This window comes from Podarcis muralis, chromosome 13 (genome assembly GCF_964188315.1).
Source record: "Podarcis muralis chromosome 13, rPodMur119.hap1.1, whole genome shotgun sequence".
Taxonomy (NCBI): Eukaryota; Metazoa; Chordata; class Lepidosauria; order Squamata; family Lacertidae; genus Podarcis; species Podarcis muralis.
The window spans coordinates 47211367-47236171 of NC_135667.1; the positions used below are offsets into that span (position 1 = coordinate 47211367).

Below are 24805 nucleotides of genomic sequence, written 5' to 3' on the forward strand. Positions count from 1 at the left end.
AAAGAAGCCAAAACCAAACTTTGATCAAACCAGTTCAAACTGCATCATATAGTTTACGTACAGTGAGTTAACAGTGACCTCCAGATTCACATTCTTTATCTGAAATTTTACAATGCTTCACATTATTTTTCTTAATAAGTGATGTGTGCATTCACTTCATGTCACACCGATTAGTTTCCTTCCTGTTGTCTTTCTCTCATATGAGAAATAGTGAAATGTCTCTAGTTATCTTTTTTTCTAGCTTAACTTACAATTGAAACCACTTATTGGACTATTTGCTGTTACGCTTTGTTTCAACCAGTTGCGTTTCATGTTACGGTTGCCTTTAGTCTGTTTTTCTCAAGCTTTCTTGAGAGGGTGTCTTGTGGGACTAGGTTAAAGGCCTTCAACTTGCTTTCTTGCTTTCTTTTTCAAAGAAGAAAACTTGGTTGCATTGGTACAACTTACTCCATATTTTCCCAAAGATAGAAGCCATATTTTCCTTCTGTGTACCCTTCTCCAGTTATCTGGAAGGTGTTCTCTAATTCTTCTTAGCCCTCTATCAATTTTCATTTCTGATAACTTGCTCTTTTTCCAACAAACACTTCCAAAAATTTTGGGTTGAATAAAAAAACTGGGACTGAGGCAAGATGTGCTTGGCAAGATTTGGTACAGGCACGCCCAAACTCGGCCCTCCAGATGTTTTGGGACTACAACTCCCATCATCCCTAGCTAACAGGACCAGTGGTCAGGGATGATCGGAATTGTAGTCCTAAAACATCTGGAGGGCCGAGTTTGGGGATGCCTGCTACCACTTTACTCTTAAGAGAAATGACCATGAAAACAAGAGTCTGTATATTATCCTTACTGGGACACATTTACTACTCACTTCTCTGAGAGCTCAGGGTGGCTTAAAACAGAATTATCAATAATAAAACCCTTATAATACAGTAACAATAAAACTTCATCTCATTTATACATCAGTCAGACCTTCACATTAATATACAGTGTCCAAGGCCTGCTTGAAAACAACAATTTTGCAGTTATCTTACAAAAGGCTGTGCCACTATCAAGAGGGTTTTGGGCTGCCAGGGTGGGATCTGAACCTGGGCCGCCTTGACTATTCTCAATTCATGTTGAGAATGACAGAAATGCAGGATTGTCCCTGTGGCAAGGGCTTCATTGCTTATAATTAGTACCCTGAAACTCACAGGAGAGCAAGTGCTGCCACCGATGAATTAGTGATCTGTTGTTGCTTTTTTCAATCCAGAATTCTTGGGTCACGTAGAAGTTACCTCCGGATAACACTCTTGTTGCATGGCGGTGTTTTTTCAAAAAGGCCAATTAAATGCTCAGCTTTTATATTGCAGTTTAAAGGGTTCAAAGCGCTTCACGTACCTCCCCTCTCTTGGCGGCAGTATTATTATTATTTCCTTATCTCAGATGAGGTCTGAGGGAGAGTGGACTTTCTCTGGACCGCTAACGAGCGGAAAGATTGGAATTTAGGATTTCCAATCTCATGGCTCAGCTTCTTGGCTGCAAGACCACCTGTTTTCTCACGAAAGCAAGTGGCCAGCGCTAATGCGAATTTGGGGGGCAAGAGAGGATTATCCAAACTGACTTCAATGTATTTTCTTTTCTGAAATTAGGGAACACAGCACTCACGTATGCCTGCGCCGGAGGCTATGTAGATGTGGTCAAGGCCCTGTTGGAGTCGGGTGCTAGTATTGAGGACCATAACGAAAATGGCCATACTCCTCTCATGGAAGCTGGGAGCGCTGGGCATGTGGAAGTTGCCAGAGTTCTGCTGGAAAACGGAGCTGGAATCAATACGCATTCCAATGAATTTAAGGAAAGTGCACTAACACTGGCTTGCTATAAAGGTACAGTATCTCAACTAAAGCCTTTCATTGATGAAAAACTGACATCACTCTTCTGCGGGGCTTGCAAAGCCCCTCAGTCAACTTACGTTATTAGGATTGAATTTGGAGATCTTAATTCTCATTTGTTTCTGCACTTCTGGTTCAAACTAATAAAGTGAGAGAGACTGTAAATGGTTTTAATTTCTGACCTAAACCATCGGAATCCAGCCCTGCCTTCGTTCGATGTTCAGCAGTTTTCATTACTCCCGCTCCCCAGCACCCCTCCAAAAAAACCACCTACTTAAATTACACATGTTCAGTACTGGAACGTGCCGCAAAATAACAGGGGCTGTTGTATTGAACATTGTGTAGTGTTCAGTATTCATGCTATACTTTTGTTCTTTTCTGCTTAGGAGTGAGGTGCAGGTCTTTCCAGGGCTGAAAACAGGTTGAAGCAGTGGAGGACTTCTAAAGCAGATTATTAATATTAAAATTATTAATATTTCAATTTTAAGCTGTGAAATATAGTGCCCCTTGGAAAGAAAACAGCTAAAGATTTGAGGCTATAAAAAAACCCATTTTCTGCAAGACTCACGAAGGAAGAAAGCTTTGTTTTCCTTTGTCATTTTTTTAGTTTTTTTCAATGAAGTCATCCTGTTAATGCAAGGACTTACACCTGCACAATGGAGTGTCCTCTCATCTCCTTGCGCACAGCCCAATCCAGGCATAGGCAAACTCCGGCCCTCCAGATGTTTGGGACTACAATTCCCATCATCCCTGACCACTGGTCCTGTTAGCTAGGGATGATGGGAATTGTAGTCCCAAACATCTGGTGGGCCGGAATTTGCCTATGCCTGGCCTAATCTGTTCTGGTGGATCGCCCAACCCTTCAGGGCAGATTTTCTTTAGGCGAGAGAGAGAAGAAGTCCTGTTGCACTGGCAGCAGCCCTAGCACTGATAGGATGACATTGTTGGATACAATCTTTTTCACTTTTCCAGGTTTTGTTCCTGGTTTCACTTTTGAGATTTGAAAGCTATTTTTATCGCGGCACTTCAATGAGTGTCGATATGGACAAACCCACTGTTTTGGGTGTTGTTCATCCACTTTCCCTTGATTTTAGTAGTTTTAAGAGCAAATTGAAATTAACATTTTAGAAAGAGAGATTTTATTTGGATTTGTATTCTGCTGTTTCTCCATGGCTTATAGCAGGGGCGGCCAACTCCCAAGAGACTGCGATCTACTTTCAGAATTAAAATCTGGCTGCTATCTGCCCCCGTTTTTTTAGGGGTCTATTTTTGGGGGGGGGGGGGGAAGGCAATGGAGTTTGAGGTTAAGTCACTCACAAAAACATCACTATGGATTAAAACAGCCACACAGAGGGATCTCCGTCTTCCCTTCCTGAGTTCTAATAACAATGGAGGGCGGGACAGGAATCAGATTTAACAACGCAGAGGAAAGAGAGTCAGAGATCGACCGCAATCTACCAAAACATCATAGGATTCTACCAATACATAGCGATGGACCTGTTGGACTACAAACACTTTCTCTCCCCCGCCCCACAAAAAAAAAAAGTTGTTCCCAGATTGCATCGTTACAGAGAAAAATAATATCTTTCTGAAATCATCAGTGGATGCCAATAAATCTTTGCTGTGTTTTCTTTTATTAAAATGTGTGTTTGTGTTTTAGGTCATTTAGAAATGGTGAGATTTTTGCTGGAAGCAGGTGCAGACCAGGAGCATAAAACAGATGAAATGCACACTGCATTAATGGAGGCATGCATGGTAAGAAGTACAGTAGATGATGCCCAGAAATCAGCCTGCTTTTGTGCTTCGAGTTTTGGTATAAATTGATAGGAGGGGAAGAGTTGACCTCACTCTGTTCACCAGACAGACAAACGTGTATTTTATCTGATGACATGTGTAATGGTTCTAGGGGTTGCTCGTGCGTAAGCCTGGCTGGGTTGCCTGAGTAAACCTTTTCTTTCCGGACAGCCACTCTCCCGTGGCTGTCTCAATCGCTGGCAGAATCCGTCAGTGGGCGTTTCTTAAACTTCTTCCAGCAAAGAAGCTCTTTGACGCCTAGTCTCCTCCTACTCTCTCTGCGCGAAAGCCTTCTGCGCAAGGAGGGCGTAGGCAGCGGAGGACCTCTACTCTCCCTGCTGGTCCCCGGCAAGGAGTCCTGGGACCGCCTCGCCGCTTCCCCCATCTGCCCCCCTTCTCCACTGGTGCTACACTGATTCTCTTCCCCAGAAGATGGGCTGCCTCTCCCACTCCCGGGACGCTCTCTGGGATCCCTCTGGATTTTGCTCTCTCCCTCTGGCACTGATGGCAGTTCCCTGACAACATGTAACCTATGTTGATCTTGTCTGAAGGCAGAAATTTTGCTAGTGAGGCATTCCTCTTCCACAGCACGAGTCATTTGTGGGACTCAAACTATTACTGGCTGGGTAGAGATGTGCTGCCTAGGTTCTGTTCCCTGCCCAAGTAATTTTTGCACGTGTTAGACAAGGCAATATTACAATACATGTACATCTGATCATGACTCGGGATGCGTAACACATTCCACTTACCAGCCCCACCAAACCCTCCACCCTTTTGCCACTTCCTTCCCCTCAACCTGACCAGCTCCCTTCCCTTTATACTTTCCCCCCTTCTCCCCTATCCCTTCACAGCTCAGAGAAACCTCCAACCCCTTTTAAAGGAGGGTGGGAAGCGCTTCAGAGAACGGTTTGGCAAACTGCTCTCTGAAGCTCCTCCCCCAGTCTTTTAAACACTGGTCCGGCAAAGTTTAATGGGGTGGGGAGGTCATTTTAGAAAGCAATTATACAAACTGCTCTCTGAAGCTCCCCCCCCCTTCTGCTTTTAAAATTGCTTGCTTTTTTGTTTAACTGCTTTTGTGATTCGCCTCCCCCTTTAAGAAGAGCTGCAGGAATTGAAAGACGCATTGGCTGGCTTCACAGTTTTTCCAATATTGTGATTTTTGCATAGTGTGCATGCAGGGACACCCCCCCCCCCCCCGATTCGCAATATATTACCAGGTAAAAAATTATGAAACCGATATCACAATATGGGCTTCTAGTCGGTTTTTGACAAAATAACAACAACAACATTTTATTTATATCCTGCCCTCCCCAGCCAAAGCCGGGCTCAGAGCGGCTAACAACAATAAAAGTAACACGGCATTCTAAAATCAATTCATTCTAAAATCAATTCAAAATCAAATTAATGGCAACCATTGGGCTAGAGTTCTGTGAGGGTTACCAAAGGAGGGGGTCAGGCTGTGCCTTGGCCAAAGGCCTGGTGGAACAGCTCTGTCCTGCAGGCACTGCAGAAAGATGTCAGGTCCCACAGGGCCCTAGTCTCTTGTGACAGAGCATTCCAGCAGGCCGGGGCCACGGCCGAAAAAGCCCTGGCTCTGGTTGAGGCCAGCCTAACCTCCCTGTGGCCCGCGACCTCCAAGATGTTTTTGTTTGAAGACCGTAAGGTCCTCCGTGGGACATAGCAGGAGAGGCGGTCCCGTAGGTACAAGGGCTTAGGCCGTATAGGGCTTTAAAGGTTAAAACCAGCACCTTAAACCTTATCCTGTACTCCACCGGGAGCCAGTGCAGCTGGTATAGCACCGAGTGAATGTGATCCCACGGTGAGGACCCTGTAAGGAATCTCACCGCTGTATTCTGTACCCGCTGGAGTTTCTGGGTCAGTCTCGAGGGCTCTACTGCCCAGGCTTGCACACCAGAGAGGTCACTTTGCTGTGGCTAACACGGCCATTTGACTTCACTCCCGGAGGTGCACTCCATTGTCTCTTGAGACAGATGGATGCCAACAACAGTTTCTGAAAACCTGAACCTGCCGCTGTCTGCCGACTGTGCTCTGCAAAGCTTTGTATAAATGCCTCACTTAGTGGTGTGAAATAAGTTAGTGGGAGTGAAGAAGTTCTTCATCCAGAGCTCGCGTAGTTAACCTTTTATTTATTTGTCTGTTTTTGCTTTCTAGGATGGGCATGTGGAAGTTGCAAGGCTGCTCCTTGATAGTGGTGCCCAAGTGAACATGCCTGCTGATTCCTTCGAGTCTCCATTAACTCTGGCAGCCTGTGGTGGACACGTAGAGCTGGCTGCCTTATTAATAGAGCGAGGGGCTAACCTGGAAGAGGTGAACGATGAAGGCTACACGCCATTGATGGAAGCAGCCCGAGAGGGTCATGAGGAGATGGTGGCATTACTCCTAGGTCAAGGTAACTGTAACAGTATACAGTGGTACCTCTGGTTGCGAATGGGATCCGTTCCAGGGGCCCATTCACAACCTGAAAAGAATGCAACGCACGTCTGCGCATGTGCGGGTCGTGATTCACAGCTTATGCGTGTGACGTCATTTTGCGCGTCTGCACATGCGCGAGTGGTGAAACCCGGAAGTAACCCTTTCCGGTACTTCTGGGTCGCCGCGGGATGCAACCTGAAAAAATGTACAGTGGTATCTCAGGTTACATACACTTCAGGTTCCATACGTTTCAGGTTACACACTCCGCTAACCCAGAAATAGTCCTTCAGGTTAAGAACTTTGCTTCAGGATAAGAACAGAAATCGTGCTCTGGTGGCGCGGCAGCAGCAGGAGGCCCCATTAGCTAAAGTGGTGCTTCAGGTTAAGAACAGTTTCAGGTTAAGAACAGACCTCCGGAACGAATTAAATACTTAACCTGAGGTACCACTGTATCATGAAGCAAATGTAACATGAGGTATGACTGTAACAAGTACGCTAATAGCGGCACTGAAAACTTCTGAATGTCCTGAACTGTATATTTTAGGAAGCGATTTTTCAAGATTGAATTGTTCTGCCCATTTTTCCTATTTAACTTGTACTGCACATTCTATAAAAGCTCCCTTTTCAAAACGTAACATGTTGACTCCAGGGAATGCCAACCTTCCTATGAGTTCTGTTAATACCTTACATGTCAATCACAGCAGAAAATACATTCCTTAGAAGGTCACCTTAGAAAGTCCGTATTCTCTTAATAGATGCACTTGGCAGACTCCTATACTGGTGTACAGTGGTACCTTGGGTTACAAACACCTCAGGTTACAAACACTTCGGGTTACAGACTCTGCTAACCTGGAAGTAGTACCTCAAGAACTTTACCTCAGAATGAGAACAGAAATCGCGGAGTGGGGAACTTCCGGGTTGGCGCGATATGGAAATGGCGGATTCCCTCCGAGCTCCGGGGGGAATCGGCTCCACTGAGGACGGGTCTTGCCGCGCCGGCGACGCGGGGACCCTTAGAAACCGCAGGCGCTGAAGCCTGCGGACCGGAGGACTCGGTGGGCACCTTAAGCGCCCCCCCCGACCCTCAAAAAGGGTACGGAGGGTGGCGTGGTGCTGAGAGTCGATCGACACCTCGGTGGAGCGAAGCCGCGAGCCATGACCAGAGAGCGCTGACTTTCTACCCTGAAATTTGGACTGAAAAAGAAGAACCCGTGAGTAATAGGGAATTCGGCTTTAAGAAAAGTTTTCCTCGAATTTGAGACGACCGGGGGGTGTGCTAAAAGGGAGTCCGCACCCCCTCTAATTACAGATAATTTTAAGCAAGGGCTGGAGAACTAAGGCGGAGAGGTATTTTTACTTTTACAAAAGAATCTAACTTCCGCGATTTATTAAAAGAAGTTTTGTGCTGGAGAGGAGTTTGAAAGTTGGAGAATTTTTCCGTGAAATCCCCCCTCCCCCCTGACCAGGGGAGCCCCGAATTGGAGCCTGTTGGAGAGGAAAAAGGAGTTTTGACAGCTGTCAAAAGAGCTGTCAAAGGGACAGACCAAATTAAAAGTGCATGATATTTTTCTGAAATTAAAGTATCAGAAACTGTAACAAAGTATTGGAAATCCGAAAGAAAGAAAGAAGGAAACAAAAACAAAAAAAAGATTTGGACTGGTGGAAAAGTACACAAAGTAACTAGAATCCCTCTAGGGGGATTCTTGAGTCATTACAATGGCTGCAGAGGGGAAGTTACTGGCAGAGATAGACAGGATGTTTTTTCTCGTGGGAATATTGCAGAAACAGAGTTCGACTATGAACAAACAACTTATGACCTTGACTTCTGGAATAAGCAACTCTGCTGAATGCATGAATGACCTAACAGGAAAGGAATCTGCAGCTGAAACAGAAGGAACATTTCAAGAATTGGAGGAAAGTGAGCAAATAGAGGACAAATCACAGATGGGAAATACTAAGCAAAAGTCTACAATGCCGGAACACAAAGAAGAAGATTGCTGGGATATATGGATTACAACTCTGCAAAAGATGTTAAAGAGGAAGGAAGGGGCCCCTGAAACGCTTGGAATACAGGAACTAATAAGAAACAAGAAAAATGATTGGGGCACCTCCTTTGAATATGAAAGACTGGTTGGTTTGTGGCAGCAGTGGTTACCAAGTATCCTGGTGGGAAGAAAAATTGGAGTGATGGAGACTGGACTGATTCGAGATTTGATGACCAATAAAAGAGATTTCCAACAAAATCGACGGAGAGGAACGGAAAGGGACTTAAAAGCCTCGGACGTCAGAAACCCAGGCTAAATATCAATGTTGACTTTTATCTGGAAAGGGACCAGAACTGGGGCGGGGGGAGGGGGAAGCAGAACACTGGGTTGTGTTAATGAGGTCTTTACTTAATATAAAAATGGGGAATCTGTGGAAAGGAAATTGGGCTGACCTTAGGAAAGAATCTAAATGTTTATAAGAAATGGGATTAGGAGAAATGGGGCAAACTAGGAGGAGTTACACTAAAAAAAATATATATATATATATGTTAACTTAAGGAGGAGAAATTTGAACTTGCTGAGCCAATTAAGGAAGCAGGGATGTATGAAGGGGGGTGGGGGGGAGTCCAGGGAACAAGGTTAAAGGAATGTGATTTCTGATGTATGCTTGTTGTTAAAAAAATGTGAAAATCTAATAAAAATTATATTAAAAAAAAAAAAACAGAAATCGCGGAGTGGGAGGCCCCATTAACTAAAGTGGTACCTCAGGTTAAGAACGGTTTCAGGTTAAGAACGGACCTCCGGAACAAATTAAGTACAATGCCAGAGGTACCACTGTAATTGTAAAGAAGGGGCCATGATGAGATCTTGAAAAACTACCAGTCAATAACCTGAGGAAGACTTATCTTAATTGATTTAGTAATTCATCTTGAAAAAGACGTGATATCCATGTACAAATATTGTCTCTCTTTCTGTGCTGTTTTCTAAGCTTAATTTCCATTGGTATGTTTCTTTCTGGAAGGAGCCAACATCAACGCCCAGACAGAAGAGACCCAAGAAACTGCCTTAACTTTAGCGTGCTGTGGAGGCTTTCTGGAAGTGGCTGATTTTCTTATCAAAGCGGGAGCTGATATAGAGCTTGGCTGCTCAACGCCTTTGATGGAAGCTGCTCAGGAGGGTCACTTGGAGCTAGTTAAATACTTATTAGCTGCAGGTATGGAATTGTTCCCTTTGCACACTTTTGTTCATATTTATAATTGCAAACCCATTCTTAAAGCAGTACTGTCACGGGGCTGTATTTCCCTGCTGCGTGGATTTAGTAGTCCATGCAAATATATGCTTTGGAACTTAGTATCCAAGCACCCTAATACTTGGCTATTTTGAAATGTGATGAAATGTCTTGCTGGAGGATGGGGCACTTGCATATTTTCTAAGCTTATTGTACTTGTTTCAGGAGCCAACGTGCATGCAACAACAGCAACAGGAGACACAGCACTGACATATGCCTGTGAGAATGGCCATACCGATGTAGCAGATGTGTTGCTTCAAGCAGACGCTGATCTGGTAAGCTGCCAGTAGAAGCTTTGAGCATTTCTTACATTGTGTAAGGACCCTATTGGACTTGGTTATATTGGTCCATCCCAACCCTCACATCTCCCAAGTATTGGCAAATAACAAAGTATAATTAAACGGATTAGAGGAAAGTTGCTCTGGAAGGGTGGGGAGAGGAATGAATGAAGATTGCCATCTATTTCCTTCTAGTTCCTTCCTTCGGTGGGGAGCCTCCACTGGTTCCCAGTTGCTTCCATGAATAGAAGGAGGCCTTCCATTTGTGAAGGGGCAAATCTTGATCTAACCCAGCAAATTTAGTTTTGAAAGTGTAGAAATTTTCCATTGCAGTTAATGGATTATTAAACACTGCACTTTCAAATTTGAGCATAACTATTAGGTAAAACAACTGAAAAATAGAGGTTGCATGAAAAACATTTTAAAAAAAACAACAACTAGGAATTTCTGATTTCCAAGTTGGATTCTATTTCTCCTTTCCCCCAGGAACATGAATCTGAAGGGGGAAGAACTCCTTTAATGAAAGCTGCAAGAGCCGGTCATGTCTGTACTGTTCAGTTCTTAATTAGCAAGGGTAAGTTTGAATAATGTTTCACCTTTTTAAGGATTTTCAGGTGTTTGTTTAATAGCCCAGCAGTTCACAGAATCACAATTGAGCAAAGTATAATTTCATAGATTTGAGTCTTCCAGAAATTAAGGGTGAAAGTAATTTCTTTCACTTGCCTGTGATTCAATTGAGGAAGAAAAATTGTCCTATATGCTCATGCTTTTTCTTCTATGTCAGACTTGTGTCTCCTTCAGTTACTTACATGACCCAGTGTGGCCTTGAATAATGGAACAGAGTTCAAATTCCACTTAGCCTTGAAGCTTAGTGGGTAGATAGATCACTATTCATAGGGTGGTTGTGAGAATAAAATGGAATAAGCTTCTTGGTTATGTGATTTGGGTGCAAATGTGATGAACATATTGCAAAACAGCATGCAATTCCAAAGAAATGTACAACTTTTAAGCAGCCTCAGTAGTAAATAGTCATGGTATAGGAGCCTCCACAGACGGATATGGTTTTTTCAGGGATAGGGATGAGATTGGAATCCAGCCCCTTATAGGAGGAGATCAGTGGGAAGGGTCTAACCTTAGAAGTAAAGGTGTGATTTAGAATACAAATTACTCTTCATCTTCTTTCTATGCTTTATGCCAGGAGCAAATGTGAATAGGACCACAGCTAACAATGATCATACAGTATTGTCGCTTGCCTGTGCTGGAGGCCACCTGTCGGTTGTGGAGTTGCTGTTAGCTCATGGAGCTGATCCTACGCACAGACTGAAGGTATGCAATGTTTTACTTTCCATATTTTGTAGTGTGTGTGTGCTTTAGAGCAATAAACCAGTGTAACAGTGGGGAATATAGCAAAACGTCTTGATTATGCAGTTTGGGTATTTTTCATCCACAAATGGGTTTTCCATCAAGTTCCCCTCTAACTGTTTTTTATTGGGGGGGGGGGAATCTGTAAGAAACTCTTACATGAAAAAAAATGGCTGTTATGCTATTTTTATATTCATCTCTGAATATAACTTCCTAGTAAACTTTCTGTCCATTGTACCATTTACAGGCAGCCTGGGAATCTTGGTTAAGGAAGCCAAAAACTGATTAAAGTGTGGGCAGGAGCCAAAATAAATTCATTAAATACTAGTTAAATTTACTCTTTTAAACATTAAGAGTAATTAAAAACAATTTAAATGTTTTGTAAAATGTTAGATATCATGTAACATACCGTTTTTGGGTTTTTTAGAATTCAAAACCAAAAAACGTCTTTCAGTGTGGCTCCTTATTTTAACCCATGATTTCTTTGCAGGATGGTTCAACCATGCTAATAGAAGCCGCTAAGGGTGGTCATACCAGTGTGGTTTGTTACCTGTTGGACTACCCTAACAATCTACTTTCTGCTCCTCCGCCCGAGTCCACCCAGCTGACTCCTCCATCTCACGATTTAAATAGGGTAAGATTTAAAGCGGCAGCATGCTTGCCCCCTTTTAAAATGTTTTAGAGTCAATTTCTTAGTGATGAATTTATTGCCTCGTAGGTGTTCTAGTCATCAGATATTGTAGAAGTCCTGCTAATCTTCAATGAGAAACTGCTAAAATTCAAAGGAAATACTGCCGTCTTTTGTTAGATGTAGTTTAATCCTTGCCTTCCAGATCTGCAAGAAAACTATTACAGAGGACTCTTTGCTTGGAAAGAATATTTTGCTTATCACTTGGTTGGGCTTACTTGTGCCTCTAGTGCAGTGTTCCCCAACCTTGGGCCTCCAGCTGTTTTTGGACTACAACTCCCATCATCCCTCGCTAGCAAGACCAGTGGTCAAGGATGATGGGAATTGTAGTCCAAAAAACAACTGGAGGCCCAAGGTTGGGGAACACTGCTCTAGTGGACCAAGGCATCTTTTACAGGAAATAGGCTGACCCCTCTTCAGCTTTTGCTCCTTCTTCAACAAAACAGTCACCTTCTCCTTTGGCTCCTCTTAATCCTTCACCTTGGCTTGACAATTTACTTTTTCTGTGATTCACTCTTTTTACGGTTCTTTTCTGTATTTTCTAAAAATAAAAAAGATTAGAATCCTTCCTTTCCACGGACTGGCTTCTGGGACAAGCAGCCCATCTACAATTTTTTTCATGTTTGGGCAAAGCAGTGAATGATCTCCCCATCCCAAGGAGCATTGAATCGTCCTCCGTAGGCTGGGGGCAGTTTACTGAGACCTACCGCCCCACAGGCTTTAATTTTCAGCCCTTACGGAGGCAGCTTCAGCTGGGGTGGATTCCTGGAGACATGTCCAGGCAGCACTAGTCAAGATATGGGCTGTTCCCTGCTCAGACTCCAAAGCCACAAAAGCATCCCACCAACGCTCCCAAGCAGGCCAGATTAGGCCTTTTGGGGCCCATGGCTTCCCCATAGTAGTTGCGTGTGGCATTCCTTTCACCACTGGAGCTCATATCCTCCCTTATATGGAGAGATGGCAGCCTTGGCCCCACAGAAAGCCCCAATGGATGATAATGGAGCCTAGCAGCTCGGTAAGGCCTCATGCAAAACATGCACTTTCAAAGGCCAACTACTACCACAGTGGACAGGCAGGAAAGGAGGACAACCAGGCTACAGACAGCAAGGTAGAATGAAGGCATACAGGCCAAAAAAAACCAACAACCCTGGAACAAAACATGTTTTTCTCCGAAGGGACAGCAGGAGACAGATTCAGCACCTCCGACCTTCACCAAGAACCCTCAAAACCACCAAACGCTCCATCAGCGATAAAGTTCAGGGGTGGGTGTGTTGCTTCCAAGCATTCATACATGTTGGCACCACTCAACAACAACAAATCAGTGGGTTCTGAATGTCATCTACGGTTGCTGCAAAAAATTCATCAGTTATCCCATCATTCACCCTGCCTCACCCTCCAAATGCCAGATTGGGATGTGTTGTGTGTGTGTACAGCATCTCATCAACATGGCAGCAATAGAGCCAGTACCCCCAGAGGAACACTTATCAGGTGTCTCCTCAGTCTTCTTCGTAGTTCCCAAAAAAGACCACAAAGCCTGGAAGGCAGTACTTGATCAGAAGGATCTCAATTGCTGGGTGATCAGAATTTTCTGGATGAAATTCCTGGCCTCCATCAAGCAGTTGCTTCATCTCAACAACTTCATGACATCCATAGAATTACAGGATGCATAACTGCATCTTCCTATTAATCCCAAGTTCCACAAGTATCTCCAGTTCTTCATTGACCTGCACCATTACCAATTCATAGCCCTCCTGTTTGGATTGGCCTCATTTTCAAGAGCCTTCATGAAGATAATGATTGCCCTGGTAGCTCACCTCCACCAACAGGGCAACCACAACTACCAGTACTTCGACAACCTCCTCATCCATTCTGCAACCATGAGCCAGGTAGCCCGCCATCTTCAGGGCATTTTGAGGACTCTCCAAACTCAGATTCGTCATCAGCCAGGAAGGGCCATTTCCTCCATATGTAGTTCCTCATACATCTTTGTGCACTGATAAATGCCACCTGCCTCCTGAAAGGATCATCAAGATCAAGGCAGCAGCCACGTTCCTTATATCTTCCAAAAGGATGGGCATCACGTTATTGGTTCATATCCTGGGCCTATGCATGTCAGCCTCACAAGTCTCCCTGTGGACCAAGCTTCAAGTGAGACCACTCCAGTGGTTCTTTCTACCACACCAGTGGTTGATCATTCACAGCAAACACTGCTACATCTCAGTCCCTCCATGCCTAAGAGAGACCGTGTGCTGTTGGATCAGGGATTGCAACCTCTGAAAAGGAACCCAATTTAGAGATTCCCCCAAAGACAACCATAACATCAGACACTGCCAGCCTGCAGGGCTGGAGAGCACATTTTGCGAGAAGCATCTGGTCCAGGTGGACTGGACACCTGTTGAGTCACAGCACAGCATCAACTGGCTTGAACTTTAGCACGACCGGCCACTAAGCACTTCTTCCACAGCATGCCTCTGTCTCACATCCTAATCAGAACGGACAACACAAGTATTTGCTCCTATGTCAACGGAGAAGGCAGGACCAAAGCAGCGGATTGGTAACAGGAAACAACATTATACCTGCTCTGGGTTTGAGAACTCCCTTCTCAGCGGAACACAAGTCCTGGATGTCCAACACACAAACTGACTGGTTGAACCGCACCAGACTGAACCCAGGGAAATGGACACTACACAATGCATTGTTTCGACAATTTCAGTAAGTCCTTGGTCCATTAGACATAGACCTCTTAGCCTCCAAGGTGAACCACTAGCTTCCTTACCACTACTCAAGGTTCAAGGATCCAGGAGTGAAAGCTTGGGTCTTGGGGTCTCCACTATGCCTTCCTGCCGGTAATGATTCTCCCCAGAGTTCTTTACAAACTACAGGGGGGAAAGGCACAGCTGATCCTGGTGGCTCCCTATTGGGATCTTGACCCTGGCAGTGAACAAACCCCCCTACAGACACTTCTAACCAGACCAGGCTTCATTTCACAGGGACCAGTCCTACATCTGGACTCAGCCTAGCAATACCTAACTGCCTGGCATTTGAATGACAATGTCTGAAGAACTAGGAACTCTCACGGACAGTCATTTCCACAGTTGTGCACTCCCAACACCCCTTCACAACCCACATCTACCAGATGATGTGGAGGGCCTTTCTTAAATGGCCCAGGCACAGGCAAGTTTTGGGGGAAACCACCTCTATCCCTGACTTATTGGTGTTCCTACAGGAAGGCCTTCAACAAGGTTCAAAACTAATATGCTTAAACAACAAGTGGTGCCCATTTCTTCTATGATATTATTAACAATAATTTTACTATTTATATACCACCTATCTGACTAGGTTGCCCCAGCCACTCTGGGCTGCTCCCAACAAAATATTAAAAGCATTCTATTCTGGCATGGCCATATATGCCCGCTCTGACCACTCACTAGTAAAACACTTGCTCCATGGCCCTCCAGTTATTCACTGTTTTCCTTCCTGGAATCTTCACAAGGTGCTCTCAGCTCTCCAATGACCAGCTTTTGAGCCACTGAAACAAGTACCATTGAAGATCCTCTCTTTTCATGTCCTGTTCCTGATTCCATCACCTCAGCCCACAGAGTCTTCAAGATCAATGCCCTTTTGGTAGCAATGTGTCTTGGTGTCTTCCATAGTGACAGAGTGATTCTCCAGTTGGGTACCACCTTCCTTCCCAAGGGGCTGTTTCATTTTCCGTAAGAAGTCATCATGCCCACCTTCTGGCAAAAATCCATCACACAACTTGGAGAAGGCTTGGCATTCCCTCAATGTTTGCCCAACACTGAAGGTATATATTGCCCATACAAAGGACATACGACAAACTTCCTCCCTCTTTGTCTCATTTCACCCCTCCTCCCTGGAGCAGAGGATGACACCAACTATGCTTCCCAGATGGATAAAAGCGTCCACTTCACTGTGGACAGAAACTGCCTGTTCCCAAACACCTGACCGCCCATTCCATGAGAGCAGTGGCAACTTCTGCTGCTTTTTCTACAAATGCCTCCTTGTTAGAAATATGCTGAGCAGTGACCTGAGTGTCCCCAAGCACGTTCACCAGGCACTTTTAAGTTGGATGCCTTTGCTTCCTCTGAAGTGGCATTTGTTGAGGATCTTACAGCAGGCTCTCCCACTGTAATAACATGTTGCAATTGAAACCCATCCTAGCTGGGTGATCTTTTGTACGTCCCAACCTAGTGATGCTACGCTGTTGTTGTTGTTGTTTAGTCGTTTAGTCGTGTCCGACTCTTCGTGACCCCATGGACCAGAGCACGCCAGGCACCTCTGTCCTCCACTAACTCCCGCAGTTTGGTCAAACTCATGCTGGTAACCTCGAAAACACTATCCAACCATCTCGTCCTCTGTCACCCCCTTCTCCTTGTGCCCTCCATCTTTCCCAGCATCAGTGTCTTCTCCAGGGAGTCTTCTCTTCTCATGAGGTGGCCAAAGTACTGGAGCCTCAGCTTCACGATCTGTCCTTCCAGTGAGCACTCAGGGCTGATTTCCTTAAGAATGGAGAGGTTTGATCTTCTTGCAGTCCATGGGACTCTCAAGAGTCTTCTCCAGCACCATAATTCAAAAGCATCAATTGCTACGCTAGCAATCAATATGCTACGCTAGCAAGCGAAATAGTACCATTGTACCTACCGGAAGGGTAGATCTGCTGGTCTAGTGTAACATCTCTGGGGCCACGCTTTTGCATGGTCCGCAATCCCTCTTCCCACCTCTATTTGTTCAGTTAGCTTTCAGTTAATGGGTTTGTTGTGAGAAATAGGTTAACGCTATTCCGAGTTTCAGTTCTGGACTGTTGATGCTTGTCGAGTATGCGAAACTGAAGAGGGGCCAGCCTATTTTTTTGTAAAAGCTACTCCTGCCTTTGTCCGCTAGAGGCACAATAAGACCCAACCCAGTGATACTACATTGGACAAGCAGATCTACATTTCAGGTTGGCATAGTGGTACTTTTTACCCAGTTAACTCTCTTGAGATGCGTATGTGGACAATTTTTTGACTTCACACTTGTCTTAAAGCAATTTTCATTACACTAGGAAAGCTACTTCTGTTAGTACAAATCAAAGCATAAGCCATCTGAAGCTGTAACTGTTGGTGCTGAGTCTATTGTATGAATTGTGAGATGTTTACACATGCCACTTCGTTGGAACAGTTTGTTTTGGTCATGTAGGACAACAAAGGATGTAACCTCAGTGTCCCCTGTTCTAGGCTCCTCGTGTACCAGTGCAAGCACTCCCCATGGTCGTCCCTCCCCAAGAGCCTGACAAACCCCCTGCCAACGTCGCTACAACCCTTCCCATCAGAAATAAAGGTCAGTTGTAGCTCTACAGATTATCAGTAAAATACGTTTTGTAGGTGTGATATTAGGATTGCTTTCAATTCTTCAACATCTCTCTAGTTTCTCTAGTGGGTATTTGTGGAAAACAAAATTATTAAGGGATGTTTTCCAGGAAATCTGTCTTTATGTATAAGTTAGCTAAATTGCTGGATTGGGTTTTCACATTAATAAGGAGACATTTTTCATGGTGGAGCAACTGAGAGATAATTGTGCTGTTAACAATTGTTCTGGCAGAATTTCTGGCTAGCACTACACCGATAAATTTTGATATGCGTGCACTTTGAATGTTGTCATTAAAATATTATTGTTAGGTATAATTTTTAACACATTTATCCTTTTTAAGATACACTTCTCTGTAAAGGATTGTTAATAACTCTCCTATATTTGGGAGAAAGGAGTCAACAACTTATTTCGAAACTGGGGTGCTTGCATTCAGATGAGGGGTTGTTGCCTTCTATCTTACTGTGTTTTTGTTTATCTATTAAAATAAAAGCATAACTCTGTCCCTAGTGTTGCAGTTGCAGCTAAATCACTGTAATGTTGCTCAAATTGGTAAAAAAAACCACAACCCATGAAAAGACTTGTAATCTAGCAGTTGTTATTCTGCAATGATGGGATTATTTGCTTTTCACTTCAGGAAACTCAGATTGGTGGCATGTGCAAAGCCACTTCTTACGTAGAACATGGAAGTGTACTCACTGCAGGCTTTTTTTTAATGATTTCCGTTTTTGAAGATTGGGCACTGTGCACAAGCCCTCAAATGTTAAAAGATAAAGGGACCCCTGACCATTAGGTCCAGTCGCAGACGACTCTGGGGTTGCGGCGCTCATCTCGTTTTATTGGCCGAGGGAGCCGGCATACAGCTTCCGGGTCATGTGGCCAGCATGACTAAGCCGCTTCTGGCGAACCAGAGCAGCACACGGAAACGCCGTTTACCTTCCCGCCGGAGTGGTACCTATTTATCTACTTGCACTTTGACGTGCTTTTGAACTGCTAGGTTGGCAGGAGCTGGGACCGAGCAATGGGAGCTCACCCCATCACAGGGATTCGAATCGCTGACCTTCTGATCAGCAAGCCCTAGGCTCTGTGGTTTAACCCACAGCGCCACCCGCACTAACAAGCTAACATTTTTAGTAAGGTACCAATATAGTGTTTAAACTTCATAGAGGCATTCAAAGAATGTGTTTTTGCATTAAACGATGCACACGCCAGCCCCACTTCTAGCTTCCCTTCCCGCACGACCTCTATCCTTCCCACATTGAGTATGGTGATCTGAATGGGAATTCTTCACACATTTGGTTCGAACATGCTTAGTATCTCACTGCTGCTGAGAACCTCAGTCCTGCAGGTTTCCAGATCGCGAGGAAGATTCTAAGCACTTTCAGTCAAATGTCCATAGCCTCTTCCTTCATCCCTCCCCAATCAATGCGGGAAGGTTGGGGGTGTAGTGTGGACATGGGAATGGGGTCATATGGACTGCACCCTACAATTTAAGCACATGTGTGTTCTTTGACTGGCAAGTAGGTTGCAAAGCTACTGCTGTTTATGTACCCTTTATCTGAAGTGCACAGCTATTGTACAATATCTGTACCCTGAAGCAACCAAGCTCTTTTGGTTTACAATCTTAATCCCTCAATAAAATGCTCAGAAGAAAAATAGGTATGTCTCTTTTCCCCATAGAGACAGTTCACCTTTTGTGGATTCCGCAGTGTGTTTGTGCTTTCTTGATCAGTAAGTCTGTAATGAGAATGCTGTTCACATGCACTTCCATTTGGTTCTGAGGGGGTTTCTCTTTCACACAGCCACTTCCAAACAAAAGTCCAGCAACCATTTGCAACCAAACAGCCCAGATGTACAAGGTTACATCGCCAATCAGTCTCCAGAGAGTATTGTTGAGGAGGCTCAGGGCAAGCTGACAGAGTTGGAGCAAAGGATAAAGGAGGCCATAGAGAAGAATGCCCAGCTGCAGTCTTTGGAACTGGCACATGCCGACCAGCTGACCAAGGAGAAGATTGAGGAGCTGAACAAAACGAGAGAGGAGCAAATTCAGAAGAAGCAAAAGATCTTGGAGGAGCTGCAGAAAGTAGAGCGGGAACTGCAGCTGAAAACCCAGCAGCAACTGAAAAAGCAATACCTGGAGGTGAAAGCGCAGAGAATTCAACTTCAGCAGCAGCAGCAGCAGCAACAGTCGTGTCAGCACTTAGGACTTCTGACTCCCGTTGGCGTAGGAGAGCAGCTGACCGAGGGAGACTATGCACGGTTGCAGCAGGTGGACCCGTACTTGCTCAAAGACGATCCCCAGCCAACGGCGGCCCAGATGGGCTTCGCTCCAATCCAGCCCCTTGCAATGCCGCAAGCTTTGCCTCTTTCTGCGGGTTCCTTACCTCCAGGGTCTATTGCAAATCTTACAGAACTGCAAGGTGTCATAGTTGGACAGCCAGTACTGGGCCAAGCACAACTTACAGGGCTGGGGCAAGGAATTCTGACAGACGCACAGCAGGGGTTAATGGTAGCCAGCCCTGCCCAGACCCTCAATGACACGCTGGATGACATCATGGCAGGTGTGTATAACTTGTTACATACAAGTGCAATGTCGTATGCTTAAAAAAAAAAAAAGCAGTTGAGGCATGCCAACATTTTTATTTTCTTTCAGCTTTACAAAGCCTGGGTTGTTTTGGCCCCTTATTTTAGAATAAGGAATACCTGAAACCAACATTCCCATTTAAGTTTGCTTTTGGCGAGTTACGTTGTCCCTTTTAGTCCCAAGCTCCGGAAGTCAGAGGTTTTTGCCTTGATAAAGGATGCTGTGTTCCTTGCCCGCTCCCATGAATTAATTTCATTTTTTAATTACAGCTCATTCATGTTTCTGAAATACATGAAAAATACTTTGAATTGACTTGAATTAACACTTTGAATTATAGAAGAACATTACTTTGGGAAGGATGACTTGGATAAGAAATTTAATTTTCTGCTTTTTTTTACTTCCACAGTAATGTTCTGAAGAGATCATAGCCAAGATCGATCTAGCCATATTAATGCGCTCCTTCCAGAGCTCTGTGGCTGCAACAGAGTTCTCCATTCCCTTCCATCCCCATTGCATAAACAGAGCTAAACAAGGAAGGCCTTTTCTGCATGGACCTCCATTTGTGCAAATTGACTCTGGGTTTAAACCAGCATTCCTTGGTTAACCTGAGTTCATGGTTGTTTTGGTTTAGCAGAATAGGTGTTGCCAGTTCAGATTCATCTGGCCAATCACAGCCAGACAATGTCTTTTGGTCAACCCTTTGAACATGCAAGAAGCAGAAAGATAGTAGTAGTGAAAATAGGGTCATCACCGTAACCTGGCTTTTTAAAGATGATTTGTAAATTTTACCGATTTACAAGTATTGAAGCTTCGCCCTTCAGTCCAAAGAGTTTACTGTGCAAGTCAAGCTTGCATCTGCCACAGGCCCTTCATTTCATTTCAGCAGCCTTAGCTGGCTTTATTACATGTACAGTGGTACCTCGCAAGATGAATGCCTTGCAAGACAAAAAACTCGCTAGACGAAAGGGTTTTTTGTTTTTTGAGCTGCTTCGCAAGACGATTTTCCCTATGGGCTTGCTTCGCAAGACGGAAACGTCTTGCAAGTTTGTTTCCTTTTTCTTAACACCGTTAATACAGTTGCGACTTGACTTCGAGGAGCAACTCATAGAACGCGGTGTGGTAGCCTTTTTTGAGGTTTTTAAAGACTTTGGTCATTTTTGAAGCTTTTCCAAAACTTTCCCGACACCGTGCTTCACAAGACGAAAAAAATCGCAAGACGACAAAACTCGCGGAACGAATTAATTTCGTCTTGCGAGGCACCACTGTATTTAGAAGACCTTCATTTGGGTCATTTGGCAAATCCACCCAAAGTATTCTGACACACATCTGGCTCTTGGATTATTTGCCCTTAATATTCCAACTGGTCCGTGACTTGGCCAGAAATCTGTTTTTTGGTTGTTGTTTTTTGAAAAGTATAGGAGTGAGTTGGAATTTCATTTACACAAAGAAGTTGTTTAGCAACCTTTCAGAAGCTTTGTGGTGATACTAATAGAATATTGATATGTAGACAGCTTGTTTCTTGATACCAGTCATATTGAATCTGAGTTTGAGCAGTTAGTGGTCTTCTTGCCCCGTGCTCTCATAGTTATAGCCATGTACTGATACATAAAGATGTTAACCTTAATTATAGGATAAAAGGTATGAGAGACCACAACATGGTAATTTACTTGCTCAAAAAATTCATATTCTGCTGGCAGTTAAGATTTGTTTCAGTGTGTATCAATGTTTTCTAAGACAATTAAAATAAAGATAATGTGAGCTCTGACTCTGAATTTGCTATTTCTTGTTCGACAACAAATTCTCAAGGTTTTGATTTCCCCCTGGATATTTTTTTTGGGTGAGAGAAGCTTCCTAAAGATATTTAATACAATTGACTTAATTCAAGGACTGGTTCACATGTCATCCTAAACCATGACTTCTCTGGGAGCAGGACTCGGGCAGGTTTCCCCGCCCCCCCCCCTGCTTTCCCTGAATCCCTTTACGTCATTTGTACCCAGAAATCATGGTTTGTAACAAATTATCGTATTTACTTGAATGTAATGTGCACCTTTTTTGGCGAACTTACATCGCCAAAATTAGGATGTGCATAAGATACGATGGCGCTTTAGAGTCGATTGCAACCTTGAAAAACACGGCTGACATAGCAAATACTTTTTTGGTTTCAAGGTTGTGAAAATTGAGGTGTGCATTAGATTCGATGGCGCATTAGATTCGCATAAGTACAGTATAGTTAGCTTAAACTAGCTTCAGAAAGCATGATTTGAAGTCAGATTGTTCTGAAACTGGCATGAGCTTAAACAAGAGGCCCTGGTCCGGATGCCACAACAATCAAAGTGTTAAGAAAGGCGAAAGTAAAGCAGTTATAGTCCTCCTGGCCGTGCAGAAAGTGTAGGAGCCCAAGACTCACAAGAATTCCTACATATGGTTGTCTCACCAAAGCATGACTTTGTACGACATGCAAACTGGGCCAGTGCCTTCTATCCTAGGTCAAATATTTTGAGCATAGTTCCCTGAGTTAAGGAATCCCTATAGTTCTTCTCACTTAAATACTCTGATCCATACATAATTGTAACTTTGTGGTTTTCGTTTTTCAGACTGTTGGGTAGAAGCAGAGATATTTTAAGAAGGATTGGGTGGCTGTTGGTTTCTAACAATCCAGTCCCAGCCATTTTTTAAATGTCAAACCTCTGTTCTATCAAACCTTCCATTTCTCAGCAACTCTTATCCAACATAGCAGTACATTCCAAACAAGAATTAAATTGGTACAGGCTAAATTTTGCTCTCATTAGGGCCAAATGCTGTCATCTGCCCCCATACAGCTGACTCTTCTTGGCTACGTTTTTACCCCAATGAAAGAAAGGCAAGAGCGTGGCATGTTTTGGAGATTGATTCAGCCTAAGGAATACCGCTTTTCACATCTTGCCTAACATGCAGCTTTTAATTAGACCATTTTGAGAAACTTTCAGAAGCTCTAGCTAATCATACTTCTAATAAGCACAATTGTTCTCTCCAATAGCAGTGAGCGGAAGAGCGTCTGCGGTGTCCAACACCCCTACCCACAGCATCGCGACGTCTGCCTCCCAACCTCAGACACCAGCTCCAAGCCCTATCATTTCTCCCTCAGCCATGCTACCGGTCTACCCTGCCATAGATATCGATGCGCAGGTAAGCCAGAAATAAGCCATAGACTCCCATACTCACTCCTCCTCCAGTTTTAAGAAGTTTAAAGCTGCTTCTGGTGGTTTTGAAGAACGCGCACTTGCCTGTTAACATCTGAATATCGTGAGCTATGATTTGAACCTAACCATGGTTAGAGAAAACAATCCTGGTTTGTTAGATAAAACTCTTAATACACATGAAGATGGGAGAAGACGAGCCCAGTGTTTACCACAGGGTGTCCTTGTTGCATCAGATCACAGCTTGTGATATAGGAACTGGAATGCGCATTTACATTTACTCAGTTCTGAATTGTGCTTTTGTTTTTGACATGGAGACCTTGGGAACATTTTTGGGAAGTATGACTTCCAATTTAAATTATTTATTTATTTATTTATTTATTATTTGTTAATTTATTAATTTATTATTTTTTGTATTTGTATTTATTATTTATACCCCGCCCATCTGGCTGGGTTTCCCCAGCCACTCTGGGCGGCTTCCAACAAAGACCCAAAATACACTAAAATGTCACACATTAAAAACTTCCCTGAATTGGTGATTCTTTATCAGAGAGTGAATTAGATGGATTTCCTAAATTGCACTGTGTTTATTACAAAGCCGCTTTAGAAGCAGAGCGTCTCGTCCAAAGACTCTACAGGCAATAATATTTCGCATTTAATGATGTTTGTTGTAGTAGTAGTTAAATGGTGTACATTTCCTTTACAAAGTATAAGGAGAGCCATTAACGTGTTGAAATGGCATTTATCTTCCAGACTGAAAGCAACCACGACACTGCGTTGACCCTTGCATGTGCTGGTGGACATGAGGAGCTGGTGCAAACGCTCCTGGAGCGGGGAGCTAATATTGAACACAGGGACAAAAAAGGTACATGCCTGCTGATAAAGTAATGGTATAAACAGAGTTTTCTGTAATGACAGATTTACATATGCTGGTTTTGACCTTTAAAGCCCTATGCGGCCTAGGACCCTTGTACTTACAGGACTGCCTCTCCTGGTACGTCCCGCAGAGGACCCTAAGGTCCATGAATAATAATAGCTTAAAGGTCCCGGGCCCTATGGAAGCCAGACTATCCTCCACCAGGGCCAGGGCTTTTTTAGTGATGGCTCTGACCTGGTGGAATGCTCTGTCCCATGAGACTAGGGCACTGCAGGACTTGATCTTCTTCCGCAGGGCCTGTAAGACAGAGCTATTCCGCCTGGCCTTCAATTTGAATTAGCCTGATCCTCTTTTCCCTTTCCTCTTCTATGAAGAAACCCTTTTCTGGGACCCCACATTTAAATTCTTATTCACACACCTCCTTGCTGACCCTAGTAGGACTAACTTGGCCAGTTAGCCCTGATGATCATTCAATGTCTACTGACTGGGGTCCCCCCCCCCCAAAAAAAAGACCCCTGAATTTTTGAATTTTATTGATATTGATGCTGCGTTTTATGTTGTATTCTGTGCTGTTTTATGCTGTTTTTAAGTCGCATTTTAATCAATGTTTTATATTTGCTGTTAACCGCCCTGAGCCTGGTTTTTAAACCGGGAAGAATTAAAATTTATGATTATTTATGATTATATTCCCGTGAAAGGAGATCCTCCTCCAACTAATGTGTGTTTCTGATGTAGATAACATTTTCCACCTGCAAAATTAATTTGATTCCAGGTGCCCTGTATTAGGGTTGTTGTTGTCATTTTGGTTTCCTGTTAAAATTCGTTGTTTTCTTAGAAATGGGTGCAAGTCAAATATCCTTGAGCAGTGCCTATTTTCCCCTTTCAGGATTCACCCCCCTTATTTTGGCTGCTACAGCTGGTCATGTCGGTGTTGTTGAGATCTTGTTGGATAACGGTGCAGATATTGAAGCTCAGTCTGAGAGAACCAAGGACACACCGTTATCTTTAGCTTGTTCTGGAGGAAGACAGGAGGTGAAGTAAACAGTACCTGTTGTTGCGTACTAACTGAAAGCCTTTCACTGTGATTAATGCTTGTCATATAACTCTA

At 43.9% G+C, this 24805-nt stretch overlaps 1 protein-coding gene across 6 annotated transcripts in view; it reads left to right on the plus strand.

Annotated features, from left to right (window-relative positions):
* ANKRD17 (ankyrin repeat domain 17) overlaps nucleotides 1-24805 on the plus strand; it is a 109381-nt gene that overhangs the window by 56312 nt on the left and 28264 nt on the right. For 3 of the 6 annotated variants that reach the window (XM_077917560.1, XM_077917558.1, XM_028703844.2), the window contains exons 6-18: nucleotides 1629-1862; nucleotides 3529-3623; nucleotides 5835-6072; nucleotides 9102-9293; nucleotides 9534-9643; nucleotides 10133-10220; nucleotides 10845-10972; nucleotides 11499-11642; nucleotides 16931-17033; nucleotides 18863-19621; nucleotides 22661-22809; nucleotides 23574-23685; nucleotides 24584-24729. In XM_077917560.1, coding sequence (XP_077773686.1) covers nucleotides 1629-1862; nucleotides 3529-3623; nucleotides 5835-6072; nucleotides 9102-9293; nucleotides 9534-9643; nucleotides 10133-10220; nucleotides 10845-10972; nucleotides 11499-11642; nucleotides 16931-17033; nucleotides 18863-19621; nucleotides 22661-22809; nucleotides 23574-23685; nucleotides 24584-24729 — 2498 coding nt within the window. The remainder of the gene's footprint in view (nucleotides 1-1628; nucleotides 1863-3528; nucleotides 3624-5834; nucleotides 6073-9101; nucleotides 9294-9533; nucleotides 9644-10132; nucleotides 10221-10844; nucleotides 10973-11498; nucleotides 11643-16930; nucleotides 17034-18862; nucleotides 19622-22660; nucleotides 22810-23573; nucleotides 23686-24583; nucleotides 24730-24805) is intronic. The other 3 variants (XM_077917559.1, XM_077917561.1, XM_077917562.1) reach the window with 3 other exon arrangements.